This window comes from Rutilus rutilus (assembly GCF_951802725.1).
Source record: "Rutilus rutilus genome assembly, chromosome: 7".
Taxonomy (NCBI): domain Eukaryota; kingdom Metazoa; phylum Chordata; class Actinopteri; order Cypriniformes; family Leuciscidae; genus Rutilus; species Rutilus rutilus.
The window spans coordinates 22571030-22591601 of record NC_140221.1 but is presented as its reverse complement, the minus strand read 5'-3'; the positions used below and the strand labels follow the sequence as shown (position 1 = coordinate 22591601).

The window sequence follows — 20572 nt, the reverse complement described above, 5'->3', positions numbered from 1 at the left end:
TTATTGCATGCAATCACATTTGGGTGTTGAGTTAGCCCCACCCATGTGCATGCTGTCTCATGGGACCTCACACAAAGTCACCCCAAAACTTTGGTGTTTCGGGACCCTTCAGAAATCAACACATTTCTGCAATTTTCAACCATTTCTTTTGGTAACTATATTGATATTATGTAAAATAAGAGATAAATGTATTGTTTTTGGTGTATGAACAAATTGTACTTTATCATTTTTATATAATTTTCCTTCAAATGGAAAGATGAGTTTTGAAAGATGAAAGATGAGACTGCCAAAGAATTAAGCATGTGAACTGCAAACAATAAATGTTTTGTGATTCATTTTAAATTCATTTACAAATAAATACATCATAAATTGTTTTGTAGAGAAGATTATTTTCATAAATTAACTTTTTTTTAAGATGGGCTTAAATGGTACAGTGCCACAAAACGCATGCAAACTATAGCCAACACAAGCTAAACTTGAATGAAAAAAACTTAACATTTCTCAATGTGGGCACAATGAAAATTACTATGATACTTAGTCCACAGTATATTTAAGCTCCATGCATGTATTTGTAAACATATCTTACATTTTTAAAGGAAAACATTGTATTTTTTCACCATTACTCAACTGTGGAACCATTTAAGCCCACCTTATGTGAGGAATCCCTCTAATTGTAAACTTTGATACATTTTCTGAAAGTGTTTAATGATAACATTTTCTTTGTGTGCTTTTACCTTACTAACCTTTTAACCTTACCTTACTTACTACCTTAATTTACAACTATATTTAGATAGGCCTACAAATTACACACATTCATTCAAATGAGATAGAGCCCGTTTTGTCCTAAAGTCCTTTATGTGTAACCGGGCATAATTTGGGAGCTGAGTTAAGATGAGTTAAGGCTTGAGATTTCGGGCATGGAGAGGTCCCAGAGGGACCCTACATTCCCCACAGTCCTGAGCCCCTGGGACCGTCCGGCTCCGAGATACCGCCGGGCAAAACTCAGGACCCAAGCCGAGTTGGGGCTCCGGACTTCAGGCATGGAGGGGTCACCCAGTGGGCCCCCTATGCCGGGAGTAATGAGCCCTAACTCGGCTTTCTTCCAAAGATATGGTCACTTCCTGTGGAACTTTGATCGGGCATAACTCGGGAGCCAAGCCGACTTAAGGCTCCAGACTCCCGGTGTGGGGGGCCCACTAGGAGGCCCCCCTAAGCCCCAAGTATGGAGCCCCAACTCGGCTTGGCTCCCGAGATACACCCGGTCAAACTTCCAGCTTGACTCCAGCTACAATTCCAGCCAAGCCGACTTAAGGCTCCAGACCACCGGCCACTAACACCTACCCATCCCACCCAGGGCTCTAATCAAACATTAGCAAAAGGATTTTTTTTAATACTTCCCTGTCACTGAATACATATATTGATGTGTTACTTCTTTAAAATCAATTAATTTTTATATTTTGTGAATCAATAATGATGCAGGCTTATTTGGAACACATGCAGGCTTAAATGGTGCCAAAGTACCAATTAAGCCCATGCCAGACTTCTGACTTCCTGAATTCCTAAATTATCTTAATTTTATACTCTAAAATGTACATCAACTAATTAATACATTTTCAAATGAGAGATAAATCTTGATTTTGGTGGGCTTAATAGGTACACTTACCCTATATTTGGCGTTTTGTGTCATTTTGAGATTACCTAACCTGTTGGGCAACATTGCCTATTTGGCAATAGAGTTGTTGGCATTTTGACACTTCGGCTCAGCAGAGTAACCGCTTAATCAGACTCTCCCGAGCCAATCCAAAAGAGACAATTCACAACGCAGCAGAAAATAAACCAATCGCAATGAACCGTGAAAGATACCAATTATGTTTAAGCGCTTCCACAGTCGGTCCAATCGGTCACCGCAAGAAATCGCGACGTGTTCTCTGATTGGCTTAACGTTCAAAATGGGCGAGGAAACTTTTTCTCCGCAGAGTTGATGTTAGCAGGCTAATCCAGTGCAGAGGTAAAAAGCTAGTGTGAAGGTTGGAATCGGTCACTTTAGAGAGCTACTCATTTCCATCAACTATTTGTATCTTTTTGCGGGAGAAGCAATATGGCTTCGGGTGGAGAGTAAGTACAATTTTATTGATGAGTTATTTAGTCTGTTGATAGGTGTTTTGTTTTCTTTTGAGTGTCAGTTAGCCGTTAAGCTAAACGACGAACGCATCATGAATGGTGATCAAAGAAAAGAGCGAGTTTACACGCTACAGATTTCTCATCCGAGTTTACATGTCAATTGATATAAACTCTTTAATCCTTAGGTATTTACGTTCTCTTTACTCAATAAAACTTCTGCGGGAGTTTTAAGGAGACTATGATCAGCTGTGTTTAGCATGTAAGCTAACCGGACTGAGTCATCTCCCATGATCGAGGCTTTCGGCCCACCGGCATCACCGGCGACTGCTCGGAACAAAAACACGTACAACACTGTTAAACGACCCGCATATCGCTCCATAGAATAAAAAAAATATTAATTCTGTTTAGCATTAACCGCGAATAAGCTTCAAAACGAGCTAACCGATTTTGTACATATAACGTTAGCAGCAGCAGGTGATGATGATGACAAATCCCGTGATCTAACGTTAGATATTTCAGCCATCAAATCAAAAACCGCTGACAATGTGTGTCATTTAAAACGTTAAATGATAAATGTATCAGACCCCAGAGCTTTTATAAGCACTTTAATACTACTGTTTCAGCGGTTTGGGCTTCACATGTCACACAGGAGCATTTGCTGTGTCATTGGCAACTGGAGCTGGCTAACTGCTGCTAGCTCGCTCATCGTCATCACACACTCTGAGAGGAATACAAATCATACTTCCATCTAACCTGGACATTATACGGCTAGGTTGTGTACACGACTAAAACTAACACCTGTGTGAGGAAGTTAATTGTATAGGTCAGTAGTATGTAAAGATATAACGTTTGCTGTCTGTTAGCTTCGAGGATGTACATTGTTAGCTTATTTACACACGCGCTGTTGGCCTCTGCCTATTGATGTGTCTGATGACCGTTTTGATTTAGTTTATTTTCCTAAAAAAAAAAAAAAAATGAAACCGTGTACAGCTTAAATTGTTGTATTCTGCGGGATCAGCTACGCTAAGGCCTTGCTTACGACCGCATCCCGGCCTAAATCTAGCGGATCATTACGGCTTTCAGTCCAGTGTTTTGTGGAAAGCTCTAGAGTAACTTGAGCTTGACAAACGTAAGTTACATGTGAGCAGACGTGCACTTGTCCATAGACTCCATCGTGTTATTCTCTCGGAACAGACAGGTTCATATGTCATGTAAATTCTTTCTACTTGAATGGGCTACGTAATATGAAATGTAATTATCTTTCACTTCCGCCTCAAGTGATACTGAAAGAAAGAAAATAGCAACTCTCTGTCTCTGATAACCACCTGTGAAGTGCCAAGGATTGTTAAAGGGACAGCTCACCCGAAAATGAGTAGTCTTTACTCGCACCCATTTTGTTCCAAAAAGTTTTTGCTCAATAACAGCCTTGGTTACCATTATGGTTAAAGAAAAAAAGAATGCAGTGAAAGCAAATTGTGAGAGAGTCTGTCATTCTGCTGAGCATCATCTTTTCTGTTCCACGGAAGAGCCTCAGAAAACCAAGGGTGCCACAGGATGAATTCTAACTATTTAATTTTACGTATAAAAAATGATCTTAATTGAAATGCTGAACAGGTTTTTCAATACTGTTTTAAGAACACGCATCATAATCCTGAATTGCAAATTTTATCATGCTAAATTTAATATCAACACTCCCAGTGTTAGAAAATGAGCAGTATTGTCATAATTACAGCAATATGGGGGGCCTTCGAATATTGTGGGGCCTCTGAGGGGAAAAAAGGGTTGAGAATCACTGCTTTAAAATGTTCCTCTTCCACACAGATCCAAAAATGATGATCTTTCCACTGCCATTCTGAAGCAGAAGAACAGGCCAAATAGGTTGATTGTTGATGAATCCATCAATGAAGACAACAGTGTTGTGTCTCTCTCTCAGGTAAAATCTTAAGTCAGATTATAAATGTATAAAAAATGTCCATTTGCATGTGCCTATCACATTTTCTCTACTTTTCAGGCAAAGATGGATGAGCTCCAGCTCTTTAGGGGGGACACAGTGCTGTTGAAGGGCAAGAAACGGAGGGAGACTGTTTGCATCGTCCTGTCCGATGACACCTGCTCTGACGAAAAGGTTCGCATGAACAGGGTGGTCCGCAACAACCTCAGGGTGCGCCTTGGTGACGTTATCAGGTTAGACTGTTTTCTGTTTAAACTTTCTCTGCATATGCTAGCTGAATGATCTTGATAATGTTGTTACAACAGTTTTAGGGGGTTATTCTGATTGACAGGACTCAAATACTAGTTATTCGAAAATGTTACTATTAAATGCAGGATGGATCATTCTTTTTTTCTTTTTTTTCCTTTCTGCTTTTCAGTATTCAGCCATGTCCAGATGTGAAGTATGGAAAGCGCATTCACGTTCTGCCAATCGATGACACGGTAGAAGGCATCACAGGCAATCTGTTTGAGGTCTATCTCAAGCCTTACTTCCTGGAGGCTTATCGGCCAATCCGTAAAGGTAACTATTTCCTCCAGTGTTCATTATAATAGTAATAAGAGTTTTTACTCTGTTCACTTTTGGACTATTGTGAGATGTAGCTCTTTGTTAAATGTATGTTAGCTGCCATCCAAAAGTTTGGGATCAGTAATTTTGATTTATTTAGAAAGAAATTAATAGGGACTCAGCCTTGGTGAGCATGAGTCTTTTTTTTTTTTAAACTGAAACTTTATTTTAGTGTCATATTGCATATTATCATACATACACATTGTTACATATTACATGTGGTTACAATAGCGATTACTAGAGATTAGGGGCATTCGCACCGGAGGAACCATTTCATAGTTCCTAGAACTACTGGTGGTACCCGCTTTTTGGCGTGTTCGCACCGCAGGAACCAGGAGCGATTTTTAGTTCTAGGAATCAACCACATGGCAAACACTAATACTTTTTCATATACGGTCTACTTTCTTTGTATAACAGTTCTATCTAATAATGTATTAGACAGGACTGTTAAACAAATCGTAAACTAATGAAAACAAAGAATGGGAGTGCTGCAGGCCCTGGCGTTCTCAGCGCCGTCAAAAGTCACAACAACAAGTATGGCTTGCGTCATTTCAGAGTTGCTACTGGCTGTGCGAAAGGGGCTATTCTCCGGTCGACCAGCCATAAATAGTTTTTCAATTTTATTTTGGCCGATCTCTATTGCATTGCAATCATTTCCCAAAGTGTAATTTGTGTGGAAATATTGTGACATCTATAAACCGGATGTTAACACAGGCCAGAGACGGGACACGCTAAAGACAGAGGGGTTTATATGAATGTATGCCTGAAAGCAGCTGACTGTCTTCAGAAAGTTGATAACATTTTATTTTCCTCTATTCCTTTATTTTCCTCTTGCCTCCGTATAAAGTAGTATTTATAAGCACAATTGACTGGTTTAGTCCAAATGTTCTGAAGAGACTTAATCACTTTATATGATTAAGATTTAATTTAGGCTTTTATTAACATATAAACATTGATCAGTGCACATTGACAGAAGCTCAACAGAACCTGCTTGAAGCGCGAAAACAAACATCACTGGTTCTTGCTGAAGCTCAAACGTGCTGCGTAACGCTAGAATGAACCTCATTGGTTTTTCGAGGAAGCACAAACATGCTGCGTAACTTCTTGCGTTCTTGAGCTTCCGTTTATCATAACTGATGTGTGCGTTGATAGATGTTCATGTGAATAAAGTCTTAAATTAAATCTTTTCATCATAAAGCGATCGAGTCTGCAAAAAAAATTGGACTAAACCGCTCAATTCATGTGGATTAGTTTTACGATCTCTTTATGAACTTTTTGAAGCGTCAAAGTGGTAGTTGCGTAGCTGTCAGTGGAGAGACTGAAATCTCTCAGATTTAATAAAAAAGATCTTCATTTGTGTTCCGAAGTTGAACTAAAGTCTTACAGGTTTGGAACAACATGAAGGCAATTAATGACAGAATTTTGGGTGAACTAACCCTTTAACCCTTTCACACATAAGTTTAAAATATTCTGGCTGACTCCCCCAGCGTGAGTTTTTCAAGGTGACTGAAAAGTTATGAGATGTGACAGCTCTGAGCGCGCCTATCTCTGGCTCAGCGCCAGGCAACGGGCGAAAGCACATTTGATTTTAGCAGTTGATCACGTGATGCACTGACCGTTCTAATTATACCAGTGCTATCGTACGCTCCAGGGACCAGCCTAGACTGATCACACCGGTGTGATCGTAAGTGCGAAAGGGTTAAGGACCTAGAAAGAGTTTGTGATTTGTCTAAAGCAGCATGAAATTCAGTCACTAAAGGTTGTGTAATTGGTGTGTGAATCTTTTTTTTTTTTTTAAATTTTAGTGATTGATGATAACATTGGTTTGGCTTGATTTCCATAGGTGATATTTTTCTGGTCAGAGGAGGCATGCGTGCTGTGGAGTTCAAAGTGGTGGAGACTGACCCCAGCCCGTACTGTATTGTGGCCCCAGACACAGTGATCCACTGTGAGGGGGAACCTATCAAGAGAGAGGCGAGTAGATGTTTCAAGATTTGTCATGGTTTAAAATGGGTTTTGTGGAGGAACAGTGTGTATGAATGCATCTGCACTCCTGTTTGCAGGATGAGGAAGAGTCTCTGAATGAGGTGGGTTACGATGACATTGGAGGGGTCAGGAAACAGCTCGCCCAAATCAAAGAAATGGTAGAGCTGCCTCTTAGACACCCAGCTCTCTTCAAGGCTATTGGAGTGAAGGTAATTGTCTGCACTGAGATTTAAACGCATTAAAGTGTTGTGAGTTTGTAGTCCGAGGTACAAATCATCTTTTCTTTTTTTATTTTCAGCCTCCCCGTGGCATTCTGCTCTATGGACCCCCTGGAACTGGAAAAACACTCATAGCTCGTGCTGTGGCAAACGAAACTGGAGCATTCTTCTTCCTCATCAATGGTGGGGATGCAAGAACACCATTTAAATGAATTTTAAATGGCTTTTGATGTTTTGTTTTATGCTTGTATGTCAGTGCAAGGTTATGACCCTGAGGAAAATTGAAGTAAATTCTTTTAATTGTCCCAGGCCCTGAGATCATGAGTAAACTGGCTGGTGAATCTGAGAGCAATTTGCGCAAAGCTTTTGAGGAAGCAGAGAAGAATGCACCAGCCATCATCTTTATTGATGAACTTGATGCCATTGCTCCCAAAAGAGAGAAGGTAAGACTGAGCGTAATAATCTCCATTACAAAAGCAATCACATCAGTTGCTTTGCACGAATAATCATTACTTTGACTGATTGGGTTGTAAATTATTTTATCCATCAGTAAAATATTTTAAGCTGTAACACAACAACTTCTAATAGCTTTCAGTCTAATCATGGATACAAATTCTTGCCTTTTTTATCTTTCTGCTCTTGCAATGTGAAAGACAAGACAATTAAAATAAAACGTAAATAAAAATGTTACATTAAAAAATAAGAAAATATTACAATGAAATGTTGTCTTGGTATTCTACAGGACATTTCTCTCCCCAAATCCTGTCTTGCATTTTTGAATGCTTTATAGTCAAAATGGCTTAAACTAAATTTGAATTATACTTAAATATACTTAAATATTAGTAATATTTGAACTTGAAAGGTATAATTTCAGTTAGGGAAAAAAAAAAGAAGCTTTTGGCTTGTCTTCTGAGGCCACAAGAGGGCACAATGAGCAAAATATGAATGCACCATAAAGTGTCATGAACAGTGTCGTGTTAAAAAGGTGTCCTTAATAATTTATTATAATAATTTGTTAGATTTATATAGCGCTTTTCTGGGTACTTAAAGTGATTTACACACATTAAAGGGGGGGAATCTCCTCAACAACCACTGATGTGCAGCATCCATGTGGATGATGCGACGGCAGCCATATTGCGCCAGAACGCCCAACACACACCAGCTTATTGGTGGAGAGGAGAGAATGGTGAAGCCAATCAGTATATGGGGCTGATTAGGAGGCCATGATAGACAGGCCTATGGGCAAATTTGGCCATGATGCCAGGGTTACACCCCTACTCTTTTTCGATAGACATTATTAGCACATATTTCATTTGAAGAAGATGTGCACATACACGGTGCTGGTCCATGTTTATAGCACTAGAGTATATGAAATGTGTCCATAACTTGAAACTCGCTTGCTCCGGTCCGTATATGATCCGTGTTGCGAGCGTTGTTAAACTCATCGCAGCGTTCCGGGCAGAAACCACTCTCAATTTAATTGATCCCATGTGTAATGCAGCACAGTGATTGGGTTAAGTTCATTCTCATGAATAAATCCAGAGAAGCACTCAGGAACTGCTGACCTAGAATTGTGATCTCCAGCCTCGGCAGCCAGTCACACACTCTGAAAGCACGCTTCTAACTCAGATTTCGTGACGTTGCTTCGACTTTGGTTATTTTTGCCCTTTTCTGAGCAATTTCGTTCTTCCGGGTTGAAAAGCAATTTCCACTTGTTGATAATTTTGTGCTTTTAGTGTTTTAAGTGACAGTGCAGCCTTTACATATGTTCTCATCTCAAAATTTGTTTTGTGGTTTCATGACCCTTTAAATAGTGGGGTTTTTTTTTTTTTTTTTAAGTGATGAAATGACTATGGGGAATAAAGTGCATAATGTTTATAAATCTTAAAGTGCATAAACTAACTTTTTTTTAAATCAAATATAATTTTGTAAATTGCATAAACAATTATGAACAAAATGGCATGTATTTATGCATAGTTTAATGCTAAGAGCCAAGGAGTTGATCACACAGTACGTTTTTGCATTTAAAAACATGAGATGCAGTGGAATGGAAATTTATTTTTTTAGAAGTTGAAATTCTTTTAGCTTTACACAGCTTTCTAAACATGCAGCTCTCTTGTGCAAGACATGAGTGCAACGGTCTAGTGCATGTTTTACATAGTAAACAATGGAAGAGCAGAAAATGCATTCTGTGAGAACTGCTTCGTTACCGTTGTGAAGCAAACAAGATTTGAGAAACTCAATAAGTTAACAAAAACAGAGGCAACAAGGAAAATTTTAACGCTCAATTTTTGCATTCGAATGTGGATTTTTATTTTAAATTCGACAAATATTTGAATTTGACAGCCGTAGTGCTGTAAAAGCTTTATTTCCTCTTGTTTTACTACTTATACCTATTAGCATTTACTATAAATGTTTTTTCGTGTTACTATTGTGTTTTTCCAGACTCATGGTGAGGTGGAGAGGCGCATTGTGTCTCAGCTGCTCACTTTGATGGATGGACTGAAGCAAAGGGCTCATGTCATAGTCATGGCAGCCACTAACAGACCCAACAGCATTGACCCAGCTCTCAGGCGATTTGGTGAGATCACTTTGTAGATGTCTCTTTGCTCAAGTGTTGCTTTGTAAAGATGTTTCCAGTTGATATTCAGGCTCTTTTGGCTACATGCACTGCACCTTAGATAGGAACATCTTGTGCTGATGTCCTGACTCTTGATTTCAGGTCGCTTTGACAGAGAGGTGGACATCGGCATTCCAGACGCTACTGGAAGACTTGAGATACTTCAGATTCACACCAAGAACATGAAGCTTGCTGATGATGTTGATCTGGAGCAGGTGTGTTTCAGAGAATGTTAGAACATTCAGTGCTCAGTGATTCATTTTTGTTTAAACTGGGTCTCCTTAATCAGGCAATGGCATAAGCATCATGCGCATTAAGTCTGCCCCCTCAGAATTTTGAGCCAAGTGGATTTTAAATGCAGCCCTCCCAAAAAGAAGGCATTTTCAGAATGTCTGTGTCTCTTTCATAGCTCAGTTTTGTTGTTTTTCCTCCCCTTCGTCTGTGGAATAGAGACATTACTGATCAATACGGCTGGGACGATACACCCACGATACTTTGGTGCCTATATATATATATATATATAATTCGACTTTTCCTCATGGTCTAGAGTAAAAAAGAAAAAGCAAACAAATCGCAATACATAGCAATGTCGAATCATAATACTAGTAGATGTGCTTTTTTTTTACTCTAGACCATGAGGAAAAGTTGAATTATACATGATGGTGCAGGTCATATATCTGTAGATGTCTCTGTCCACCATTTTTCACTTTCTCGTGTCCACTTGTAAGATATTTGATGTGTAATACTCACCGATACAACACACATCGCTCTCTCAGGGATTCGAGTCCCATTGCACACTAAATGAAAACTATGGCTTTTTAATGTTTTGTTTAGGTCATTGTGGCTAGTGCCCCTTTCAAATATGAGTCCATAGATGCATTTTCACACTTTTTTTTTTCTTTTTTTAAACCATCCTCCATTTGTCTTCAGGTGGCAAATGAAACCCATGGCCATGTGGGTGCTGATCTGGCCGCCCTTTGCTCAGAGGCTGCTCTGCAAGCCATCCGTAAGAAAATGGACCTCATCGATCTGGAGGATGAGACCATTGACGCAGAGGTTATGAACTCATTGGCTGTTACAATGGATGACTTCAGGGTAAGAATCTTTATCTAAGTAACTCTTACTACATTCAAACCAATTAAGTGTGAGAATTGCATTCAGAAACAAAATACATTATTGCTTTGCTCTTTTACCTAACAGTGGGCTCTTAGCCAGAGCAACCCCTCTGCCCTGAGAGAGACCGTAGTGGAGGTGCCCAACATCACCTGGGAGGATATTGGTGGCCTTGATGATGTCAAGAGAGAGCTGCAGGAGCTGGTGCAGGTACTGAGCACAGTCTTATTCAGATTTTGTTGACTACTAAATGAATACAAAATGTTCACACGGCTGAATTTTGAAACGCTTACTAAATTTTCTATCCTTTTTAGTACCCAGTGGAACATCCAGACAAATTCCTTAAGTTTGGCATGACCCCATCCAAGGGTGTGCTGTTTTATGGACCACCAGGTTGTGGTAAAACCCTACTGGCCAAGGCTATTGCCAATGAGTGCCAGGCCAACTTCATCTCAATCAAGGGCCCAGAACTGCTCACTATGTGGTTTGGAGAATCGGAGGCTAATGTCCGTGAAATCTTTGACAAGGTATGTGATCTTGTAATTTCGACTAAGCGGTTTCTAACTCAATCCTGTTTATTTGATTTTGAATGTTGAATGTAAAGAAAATTATGCTGTTCAGTTCTTATGGGTTTTTTGGGGGGGGGGGGTTTTCAGCAACTATGGCGTGTAAATTAAGGATGCATTTTAAAATGGTTTGGGGTCTCTCTTTGTCCTCCAGGCTCGTCAAGCTGCTCCTTGTGTGCTTTTCTTTGATGAATTGGACTCCATTGCTAAAGCTCGTGGTGGAAACGTTGGTGATGGTGGTGGAGCAGCTGACAGAGTCATTAACCAGATCCTCACAGAAATGGATGGTATGTCCAGCAAGAAGAACGTCTTCATCATTGGGGCCACCAACAGACCAGACATCATTGACCCTGCCATCCTCAGACCTGGCCGACTGGACCAACTTATCTACATCCCACTGCCTGATGAGAAGTCTCGCATTTCCATCCTCAAAGCGAATCTCAGGAAGTCTCCAATCTCAAAGGTGGGGGTTGGATGGTTTATCTTTTCTTTGGGTTTTTATTTTATCAATTGGTATTAAAATGTTGTCCTTCCGTAGGACGTGGACCTGGACTTCTTGGCCAAGATGACCAATGGCTTTTCAGGTGCTGATTTGACTGAGATCTGTCAGAGGGCCTGTAAACTGGCCATCCGTGAGTCCATTGAGAACGAGATCAGACGGGAACGCGAGAGGCAGACCAACCCTTCTGCAATGGTGAGATTTCAGTTCGTCTAATGTAGTGTTTCTCGAACCATTCAAGTACTACTAGTAATCCTAGTTGGCAAATTCAAATGGATGTCGTGTTTTGATTTAATGTTCCTGCATTTAAATTGGTATGGGCGTTTCGATTTTCTAACATGTTGGTTGGTTTGATCTTGTATATTCAGGAAGTTGAGGAGGATGACCCTGTGCCTGAGATTAGGAAGGACCATTTCGAGGAGGCCATGCGCTTTGCCCGCCGCTCCGTCAGTGATAACGACATCCGCAAATATGAGATGTTCGCACAGACCCTGCAGCAAAGCAGAGGCTTTGGCAGTTTCAGGTGGGTTCTTAAATCATAGTGTTTAGTGGCAGCTTTTGTGATATTTAAGTGGTTGTTTGCCCAAAAATGAGAATTGGCATTTACACACCCTCAAGTTGTTCCAAACTTGTAAGAATTTCGTTCTTCTGCTCAACACAAAAGATTTTTTGAAGAATGGGTAATCAAACAGTTGATGGGGCTCCGCTGACTTCTACTTCCACTACAATGACTTCCATAGTATTTTTTTTATTTATTTTTCTATGGAAGTCAATGGGGTCCATCAACTGTTTAACATTGTCAGGATGCTGTCATTTGGTTTTCTTTCATTACGATTTCAAGTGTTTTTAATTATCTTTTTTTTTTTTTTTTTTTTTAAGATTCCCATCCAGTAACCAAGGAGGAAGTGGACCAAGTCAGGGCTCCTCTGGTGCTGGCGGAGGCACAGTCTTCAATGAGGACAACGATGATGATCTTTATGGATAAATGTGACCACGTGGCTGACCCTCACAGGCCACTCTTCGTACAGGCCTCCGTGTACAAAAGACGAAAAATAAAAATTCCAAGTTTTTAGGACTGTGCTTTGTTTCTTATTTTCCGCTTCTCCTTTCAAGTCCATTCCCCTTGTTTTTTATTCGCCTCGTTCCCCTTCTGTCCACCCCCCTCTGTTGATAGAGAAAAGCATGTAGCTGCTTGTGTTTTGCTCTGGTTTGTGAAAGGATGATTTCTGAGACCTTTGATCTTAACATTCTGTGGGTGGGGGTGAATTTCAGTAAAAACCATACACGATAGGGATTTCATTAACTTCACAAGCTATATGAACGGCTTTAGTGGTGGGGTTTAATGCTAGGCTGTTGGAAGGATGATAAAAAACAACAAAAAGAAAAAAATAATTGCTAATGACTTCATTTTTTTATGAATGTAGCATATAATGTATTACAAGTTTGAAAAATGTTAAATAAAATTCACGAAATGGACCTGATTTTGTGGTGTTTAATTTGTAGAAGTCTGGGATCTGTGCACGTGTACAGACAATGACCACTGTACTTGCACTGGTTGTATATGCTAAATACTTGGTTTCATATAAAATGCCATGTGTATTACACCTTGGGTGGGGTCTACATAAATTCAAAAGAAACAATGATTTAAATGCAGATTTTTAATTAAATTAACTTTGATATTAAACATGTCACCTTTAGATCTTATAGGTTTACAATTTTATTTTTCCACTGTTTTATTCATATGAAGGGAAAATGTGGGTGTCCTGCATCTCTCCAAACCTTTTGTCCATCTTTCTGTGGAGCAACAACATTTTTTCAGCCACAATAGACATTTCAATGCAGTAATGTTTTTTTTTTTTAAATTTTATTAAGTATTCGTAGTTACCATTATAGTTGGAACAATAAGCCTTTCGTTCTTGTTGAAGGATTCGATGAGCCTCATGTCTTCATCCGATAATTTAAAATCAAACACCTGTGTGCAAAAGTGAACAATGGTTACATTCCCATAATCTTCACTGCAGCTCTCAAATCTCATTCATTTAAACATGTTCATAAAATGTGCCACACCAGGTTTGACAGGTTTTATGTCTCTTAACCAATCTCAACTGAGAGCACAATTTGAGAGAAACAGTGGACAAAGATATTCACTGAATATTGAGCTTAATTTCTTTGAAACAACATAGCATTTCAGGGTGAACTCTTATCCCATTAACTCTCTCCTCGTTACAGCTCTTGTCCTCCAGGTGTCTCTGTATGCCCTCTCTTCTGTTGACATTCTGAACAAGAATGATGATGACTGACCTATCTTAAACTCTCCAGGCATTATATTAGTAATTTGGTTAAGTGTGTAGACTCAGTCGTTAAATAACCTATGCATTGAAGTTGAGATCCGAGAGCTTAGGTGAATCTGCATGTGCTAATACGTAGAGAATGTCACGGAGGATGAATATTAACGTTTTAAAGCTTAAGTGTTGAATTTCTGTCACAAGCATGTCCAAATGTTGCCTGGGTTTCCCCATGCTGCCTTGCGTGCGATTTTATTCACGCTGCTAGACAGCCTGGACACCATGGACCAGATTTTCCCCTCAAAAAGGGAACCAATCACAGAACGGGGAGGGAGCAGCAAGACGATGACGACGTCTATGCGACACACCGAAGCAGTTTGTTTATATCTATGGATTCAACATGGCATCAGACGCGAAGTTACCTTTCGATGCAGCCTTAGATAGTGTTCTAAGTAGTTTAGAACGCAAGTTTATTTCGTCTTCTTCCTCGTCGAATTTCTGTCCCTCTACATACGTCATCTGGTATAATTGAAACGATTGGCGCATTTGATAGACATTCGTAGCGCCCAATAAACGGCTCTGGGCATTCGTAAACCACGCCTCAAATACGAGAAAATGAACGTGGTTCCCAGACCACGTCTCAATGAGACAAGGTCTGACGTTAGCCAGGCTAGTCCAAATGGATGCACAAAAATAATTAATAATTCTTTTCAAACAGGTTTCCTGAACACTCCCCCCATCATCCATTGGGTGGACAAAATCATAGCCCCGCCCCAAACTCCCACCATTGGTTGAGTCAGTGTTGCTGTGATTGGTTGATGTGGATGCCCCAACAAAGAAAGCAATCCTTTTCATGGACTGTTAATATTTTCTTTTCTTTCTTTTTTTTTTATGTTCATTTATAACACTATACTTAGTATAATATTACCTTTGCATCAAATTACAAAAAACTTCTTAACGCTGCGGTGAGGGTGTTTCTAATACAGCGTGGCTGTGGGAGTAACGGTTGAATTTACATCTTTCTCTCTTCTGACTGCCGTTATCAATATTTTCCCCCCTTTTTTTTGACAATTGTGAAAACACTGTTGGGGAGTTTTTATTTTACTGTTTGAGCAAATGGAAAAAAATATATATATTTAATGTTTTTAATATAATATTTAATATTCTCTCATTCACCACTACAGAAGTTTACCCAACAATGACAACTTCCCCTACTGAGAAACCCGGAAATGTGAAAAGAGCCACAGCTTTTCAGGAAAATCTACCTCTTATTTTTTCTGCATGTTCAAATGGGGCAGGAAAAAGTATTTTAAAATTGAAAAAAGTTTTAAGTCTTTTTAACCTACCTCAATGTTCTGTTTGATCCTGGATGGAGTGACACTTTTGGGGATGCAAACGACACCCCTCTGTATGTGCCATCTATGAGACAAAAACAAATCCAGAAGTGCATAATAGATATGTACCCAAAAATACACTAATAATACTAATATAAAACTTGGTAAGAGTTCTGGAGGAATCCCTTCTCAGCAGTAAATGTGAACCTATTCTTGGATCTGTTTACCGTCCTCACCTGTTGATGACCTGAGCAGGGCTCTTGTTATAGTGCTTGGCCATACCGACCACTCTTGGATCATCCAGCAGACGGGCTTGTCCAGGTGTAACCCATGGACGATCAGGAGAACCCAGAGGACTGTATGCTGTTACTGTCAGCCCTCGACTCCAACAGTGAGATACCAGCTTAGTCTGAACCAGGTATGGATGGCACTCCACCTGAAAATATTGTATACAGAATACAGAAAAAAGCTATTTTATAACATTTTAAATGATAAATATTCAAAATATGTATTTATTATTTATAAAAACAAAAAAATAGAATAGTTATAATGGTTTTAGTTTACATGTCAAAGGATAAGTATTACCACATAGATAAAGATGTGTAATAATAATGCCTTTCGAATGCCTATCAGTTGTCAATGGCAAATGAATGAAAAGACAATCCAGTCTTATGGTGTGCAGTTGTCATACCTGGTTGACCACTGGCTTGTGTTTGGCAACATTGAGAATGTCATCAATCTGTCTGGCATTGAAGTTTGACAAGCCAATGGCTTTTACCAGCCCTTGGTCCACCAGCTTCTCCATGGCTGCCCATGTGTCTCTGTAGTGAGTGTCGTCATACCGAATAGTGCCATCAGGATTCTTCGGCATCAGCTCATCTCCTCTCCTGGAAGTATTTAAAACACACTATCTATAATATTTTGTAGTGACAAAACAAAAGTGACAATATATATAATTCAATACAATTCAATGGTTTGAAGTGATATGTATTGTGAAAAGCGCTATACAAATATATGTGAATTGAATTGAATTTACAATGATACAAAATATTTCTATTTCAATAGAATCCTGAAAAAGTATCGCAGTTTCCACCAAAAATATTAAGCAGCACTACTATTTTTAACAATGATAATAATAAGCACCAAATCAGCTTATTAGAATGATTTCTGAAGGATCATGTGACACTGAAGACTGGAGTAATGATGCTGAAAATTCATCTTTTCCATCACAGGAATACATTACATTTTACAATAGCCTAATAAAATCAAATATAGTTATTTTTAATTGTAATAATATTTCACAATATTACTGTTTTACTGTATTTTTGATCAAGTAAATGCATCATAAGAGACCTATTTCAAAAAAATTTGAATGGTAGTGTATGTTGGTGAAATTGCTCTGCTATTCAAGAGCTAGGTATGGTATAGAAACACAATGACTTACTCAAAGGCCATTGGCCAGTGCATGAGATACAGGTCCAGATAACAGAGCCTCAGATCTGACAAAGACCTTTTGCAGGCCTCCTCGACATCATCTGGATGGTGCTTGGTGTTCCACAACTTGGAGGTCACAAAAATGTCTTCTCGTCTCAGGGACTATGGTAGTCATAAATAGTACATGTGTACAATGTGTGGGACGTGATGGTGAGCTGTATTGATGATAGATTCATATTGACTTATAGCTATTGTGTATATAGTTTTATCTGCAGGTACTTTTCCTGGTCCAAGTAGTTCAGTCAGGGCCTCTCCGACCTCTCGCTCATTGCCGTAAGCCGCTGCGCAGTCAATGTGCCTGTAGCCACAGTCTAACGCTGCTAGAACAGCCTGCTTCACCTACAGTACGGCACAATCCAATCCAGTTCTGACACAATCAATTCATAATACAGAAGCTAACAAACATGGGGAAATAAGAAGCAGCAATAATAATAATAATAATAATTTTTGACATGTTTTTCAGCTAATGTCTGGTTTGTCTGACACATGATGGGGTGGGAAAGGGTTTACACACCTGTCCTGGGGCACTTTTCCATGTTCCTAGGCCCACCGATGGCATCTGCTGACCCGTGGAGAGAGTGTGTGTTTCTGTCATGCTTTAATTAGAGCACGTTTTCCTAACAAAAAGGAGACATTTTCAGAGTAGCCAAACTAATTACCTGAATATCATTTTTGTTAATTATAAAAACTAGACTAACTAAACAAAAAACATAGTTATTCTGATAAATACATAGTATTAATGGTTCTATATTGTCATTTAATTTGTTAAGATAAGCAGTATCTGAACACAAAACTAACTGCACACAGTGCAACACAAATGAACTATTTATACAATAAAAATGTTACTTTTTGTAGCGAGTTTAAACATTTGACATAACAATGAAAGATTTAGTTCATATCTTACCTTTCCAGTATGCAGACTTAGACTGACCCAGTTACAGAGTTATATACCCTAAGGTCAAAGTCTTTGTTTACTCATTTCCTAAAAGGCTTGAACAATAACCGAAAGCCATGCACACAGCTACAGCTATCTGATGAACATTCAGACCTACATTCATGCAGACAATCTTTTTTTCATTTAATCTTGCTAAACAGCTTTGATGTCATTGCTTGTCAGTGTGGCTTTGGGGGGAATCGAGAGTCAGGAAAAGGCATATGTTTATATTCTGGATGTTTTCACAATGGAGCCCTATATCAAAACAGTTTAGAGTCAGTCACATTCTGGCATGCTCAGGTTTAGCGCTCTCAGCTGTCACGGCCCTCCTGCTGGACAAATATAGAGCCAACGAATTATTACTGTCTGCCTCATGACTACTCCAAGTGTTGTGACCTGGCAGCGCGCTCGACTCAAGGCCCACTCCACTTCCCTTATGTGGTCAGGCAGAAGAAATGTCTTAGTCACCTTACAGAGAGGGAAAACCCTGCAAACCCCTGAAGAACATTCTTGACTGTGGACTCACTGCAGTCTTATAGCACCAATGGCTCATTTTAAAGTGAGGGTAGCCTACTCTCTGAACGGTTGTAATACATATGAATGTGGGTAGTTTTTGTTGTTCCTCATTGGGTAGGCTATGTGGCAATGGGAGGTGAATTTTAATTAGAGAGAAAAAAAATATATTGTTAGGCTACTGATAAAATTATGATGTGAAAGCTTTGATTAAAGTTAAATAAAATGAAATTTTGCCCAAACATTCTTAGGAGCCATTCACACGGAACATGTTTATCTTTTAACTCTTTTCCCGCCATTGACGGAATTTTCCGTCACTGTTATACGCTAGGGGGCGCTATTACCCATCTTGTGAAAGAGTACTGAATCTCCTGATCAAAATACATATGAAGAACATGCAGAAACAAGCGATATCTGTAAGTAGATGCATAAATAACGCGATCATCAAAATTAAACAGCATATAAATCAAAACTGCCTAATGTTACTGAATGAAACATCGACCCAGGACGAGCTCTAGGACTGTGAAGCTTTGGGATTGCTAATGGACTCGATCCCCTCCATCTGTTTTGATCATTCTGAATCCGATCCGGATGTAGTTTGACAAAAACGCGATTTTCTCAGCTTTTTGCTCAAAATGTTGCTTACCATATCCAAGTGTTGATAATAAAAGAAGGCATAAGCTAGAATAAAACTTTTTTTTCTTCTTTTTTTTTAAAGCAGAGGCTCTGTTCTTTCTTTTGATATATCATGTTCAGATATTCATACAACAAAATATTCTGGGGGCCATGAAAACTTTGTGAAATTGGTCTAAAATGTTGGCAACTTTATTTTTAATGTTGGTGGAGATTAAAAATGTGAGTCGGGGTGAAGGGGCATGACAAAAGCAAGGTACAGGGGCTCGTTTGTTTAATATTTCACAATATTACAGTTTTTACTCTATTTTTGAACTTATTTTAACATGAGTTAAAGTGTTTTTAAATCAGTGTGTCCTGTGCAAGATGCTGAAAGAGACACAAGATGTGAGCACAACGGTCAAATATGTCCATCTAGCGCATGTTCACATAGAAATACAATGGAAAAGCATTGTGGGATGTGGGACTTTGCAATGCAAAATGGTGTCCTGAGTAAACAACCCCTTAATTGTTTTGTTTTTCTATTTAGTTGCTTTTGCCTCAGTGTTGTTCTGTGATGTGATGTGCTTCCCATGTATGAGATGCAAAGCTGCAGTAGTTTGGCAGAAATCAGAGCATTTTGTCCGTGCCAATGACATCTAGGCCTAGTCCATGCCAATGTTATATTATACCCTTAGACGATTCAAACTTGAAACTGACTCTGCACCTAAGTGTTTAAAATATTTATAAGATGTGCTTTTGACCCACTGACAAAATACCACCAGAATGCCTCAGAATTTTGCTTGATTCTTTTTTATGAATATGTATTATGGTATTAATCAGTGAGAGCCATAAATCTCCTGGGTGACATCAGGCCACAGTATTAGTGAGGGAACGTTTCTGGGAGTGCAAACAATGAATTATTCAGTTAAGTTGAGGAAATGCCTCATGGGTGTTTCAAAAAGTTGAAAAGAAAACAAGAAAACAGATTCTTATGCACTTCAAGGGGCCTGATTTCTATTTCCAAATATTTGAGACTAATCTGAAAATTGGGGGCTATGTGTCCCCCTAACTGTCTATGGTGGTTACAGACATGCTCTCCATCTCAACTCAGAAAACTCAGTAGTATTTTCAACAATGTCAAACAATCCAGATAAAACTTTGAAACGATGAATAATCAAGGGAACTTTCGTTCAGGTGCCAGTGGAAATCAAAATGCACCAGTGATATCATACGTGGTGATGCTGTTTCTCCTCTCAGTGACTAACAGATGGATGACTGAAACTTAAAGGAGAACAGCCGTTTTACTTAAGGTACGTAACAATACTCAAACATTTACAGTTTTTTTTTTTTTTTTTCGTCCTCTTATATTTTTGATCAGAGATGTCTACAATGTCACAAAGTCTTGTGATGTCACTGGACTAGGAAATTTGAAGGAATAGAGTGCAACAGAAGTAAAAATCTAAGTTTCTCCATATGGGAACACATTTTTAATAATAACTTATAAACTGTTGAAGACATACCTACTGTGAGCTAAGAGGTTGTTAATGATGACAAATGCTTTTGTTGAAGCCATCAGTGCACATTATTTCCACTTATTTTTTTAAATAATCATGCTTAATAGTGGAATTCCTGTTGGAAAAACTACATTACCCATGATTCAGCAAAAAAAATAAAAAAATCATCCGATCAATCAGAGAATCAGTCTAGTAGCTTTGTC

At 39.0% G+C, this 20572-nt stretch overlaps 2 protein-coding genes across 2 annotated transcripts; one reads left to right on the top strand and one right to left on the bottom strand.

Annotated features, from left to right (window-relative positions):
• The first annotated feature begins 1903 nt into the window (after window positions 1–1903).
• vcp (valosin containing protein) lies at window positions 1904–13156 on the top strand. The gene is made up of 17 exons (XM_084414664.1): window positions 1904–2115; window positions 3943–4054; window positions 4133–4305; window positions 4491–4633; window positions 6522–6652; window positions 6742–6873; window positions 6963–7065; window positions 7192–7325; window positions 9328–9463; window positions 9605–9717; window positions 10433–10597; window positions 10703–10825; window positions 10930–11142; window positions 11336–11644; window positions 11720–11875; window positions 12049–12203; window positions 12560–13156. The coding sequence occupies exons 1-17, from the start codon at window positions 2099–2101 to the stop codon at window positions 12663–12665; spliced, it is 2421 nt and encodes an 806-aa protein (XP_084270790.1). The 5' UTR covers window positions 1904–2098; the 3' UTR covers window positions 12666–13156.
• Window positions 13157–13255: 99 nt separating this feature from the next.
• akr1a1a (aldo-keto reductase family 1, member A1a (aldehyde reductase)) lies at window positions 13256–17773 on the bottom strand. Its single transcript, XM_084414665.1, has 9 exons — window positions 17698–17773; window positions 17308–17410; window positions 17013–17132; window positions 16744–16895; window positions 15991–16186; window positions 15536–15735; window positions 15312–15384; window positions 13566–13652; window positions 13256–13474 (listed from the first exon to the last, which is right to left on the bottom strand). The coding sequence occupies exons 2-9, from the start codon at window positions 17386–17388 to the stop codon at window positions 13418–13420; spliced, it is 966 nt and encodes a 321-aa protein (XP_084270791.1). The 5' UTR covers window positions 17389–17410; window positions 17698–17773; the 3' UTR covers window positions 13256–13417.
• Between the last annotated feature and the right edge of the window lie 2799 nt (window positions 17774–20572).

Excerpts from the sequence above, each read along its gene's own strand:
- vcp (XM_084414664.1), top strand. Across the intron at positions 6,874-6,962 it reads TCAAGGCTATTGGAGTGAAG|CCTCCCCGTGGCATTCTGCT; the intron begins GTAATTGTCTGC and ends TTTTATTTTCAG. Across the intron at positions 11,876-12,048 it reads AGACCAACCCTTCTGCAATG|GAAGTTGAGGAGGATGACCC; the intron begins GTGAGATTTCAG and ends TTGTATATTCAG.
- akr1a1a (XM_084414665.1), bottom strand. The coding sequence starts at position 17,388 with ATGACAGAAACACACACTCTCTCCACGGGTCAGCAGATGCCATCGGTG. Across the intron at positions 15,385-15,535 it reads CCTGCTCAGGTCATCAACAG|ATGGCACATACAGAGGGGTG; the intron begins GTGAGGACGGTA and ends TTTGTCTCATAG. Across the intron at positions 13,475-13,565 it reads TTATTGTTCCAACTATAATG|AAAGATGGACAAAAGGTTTG; the intron begins GTAACTACGAAT and ends GTTGCTCCACAG.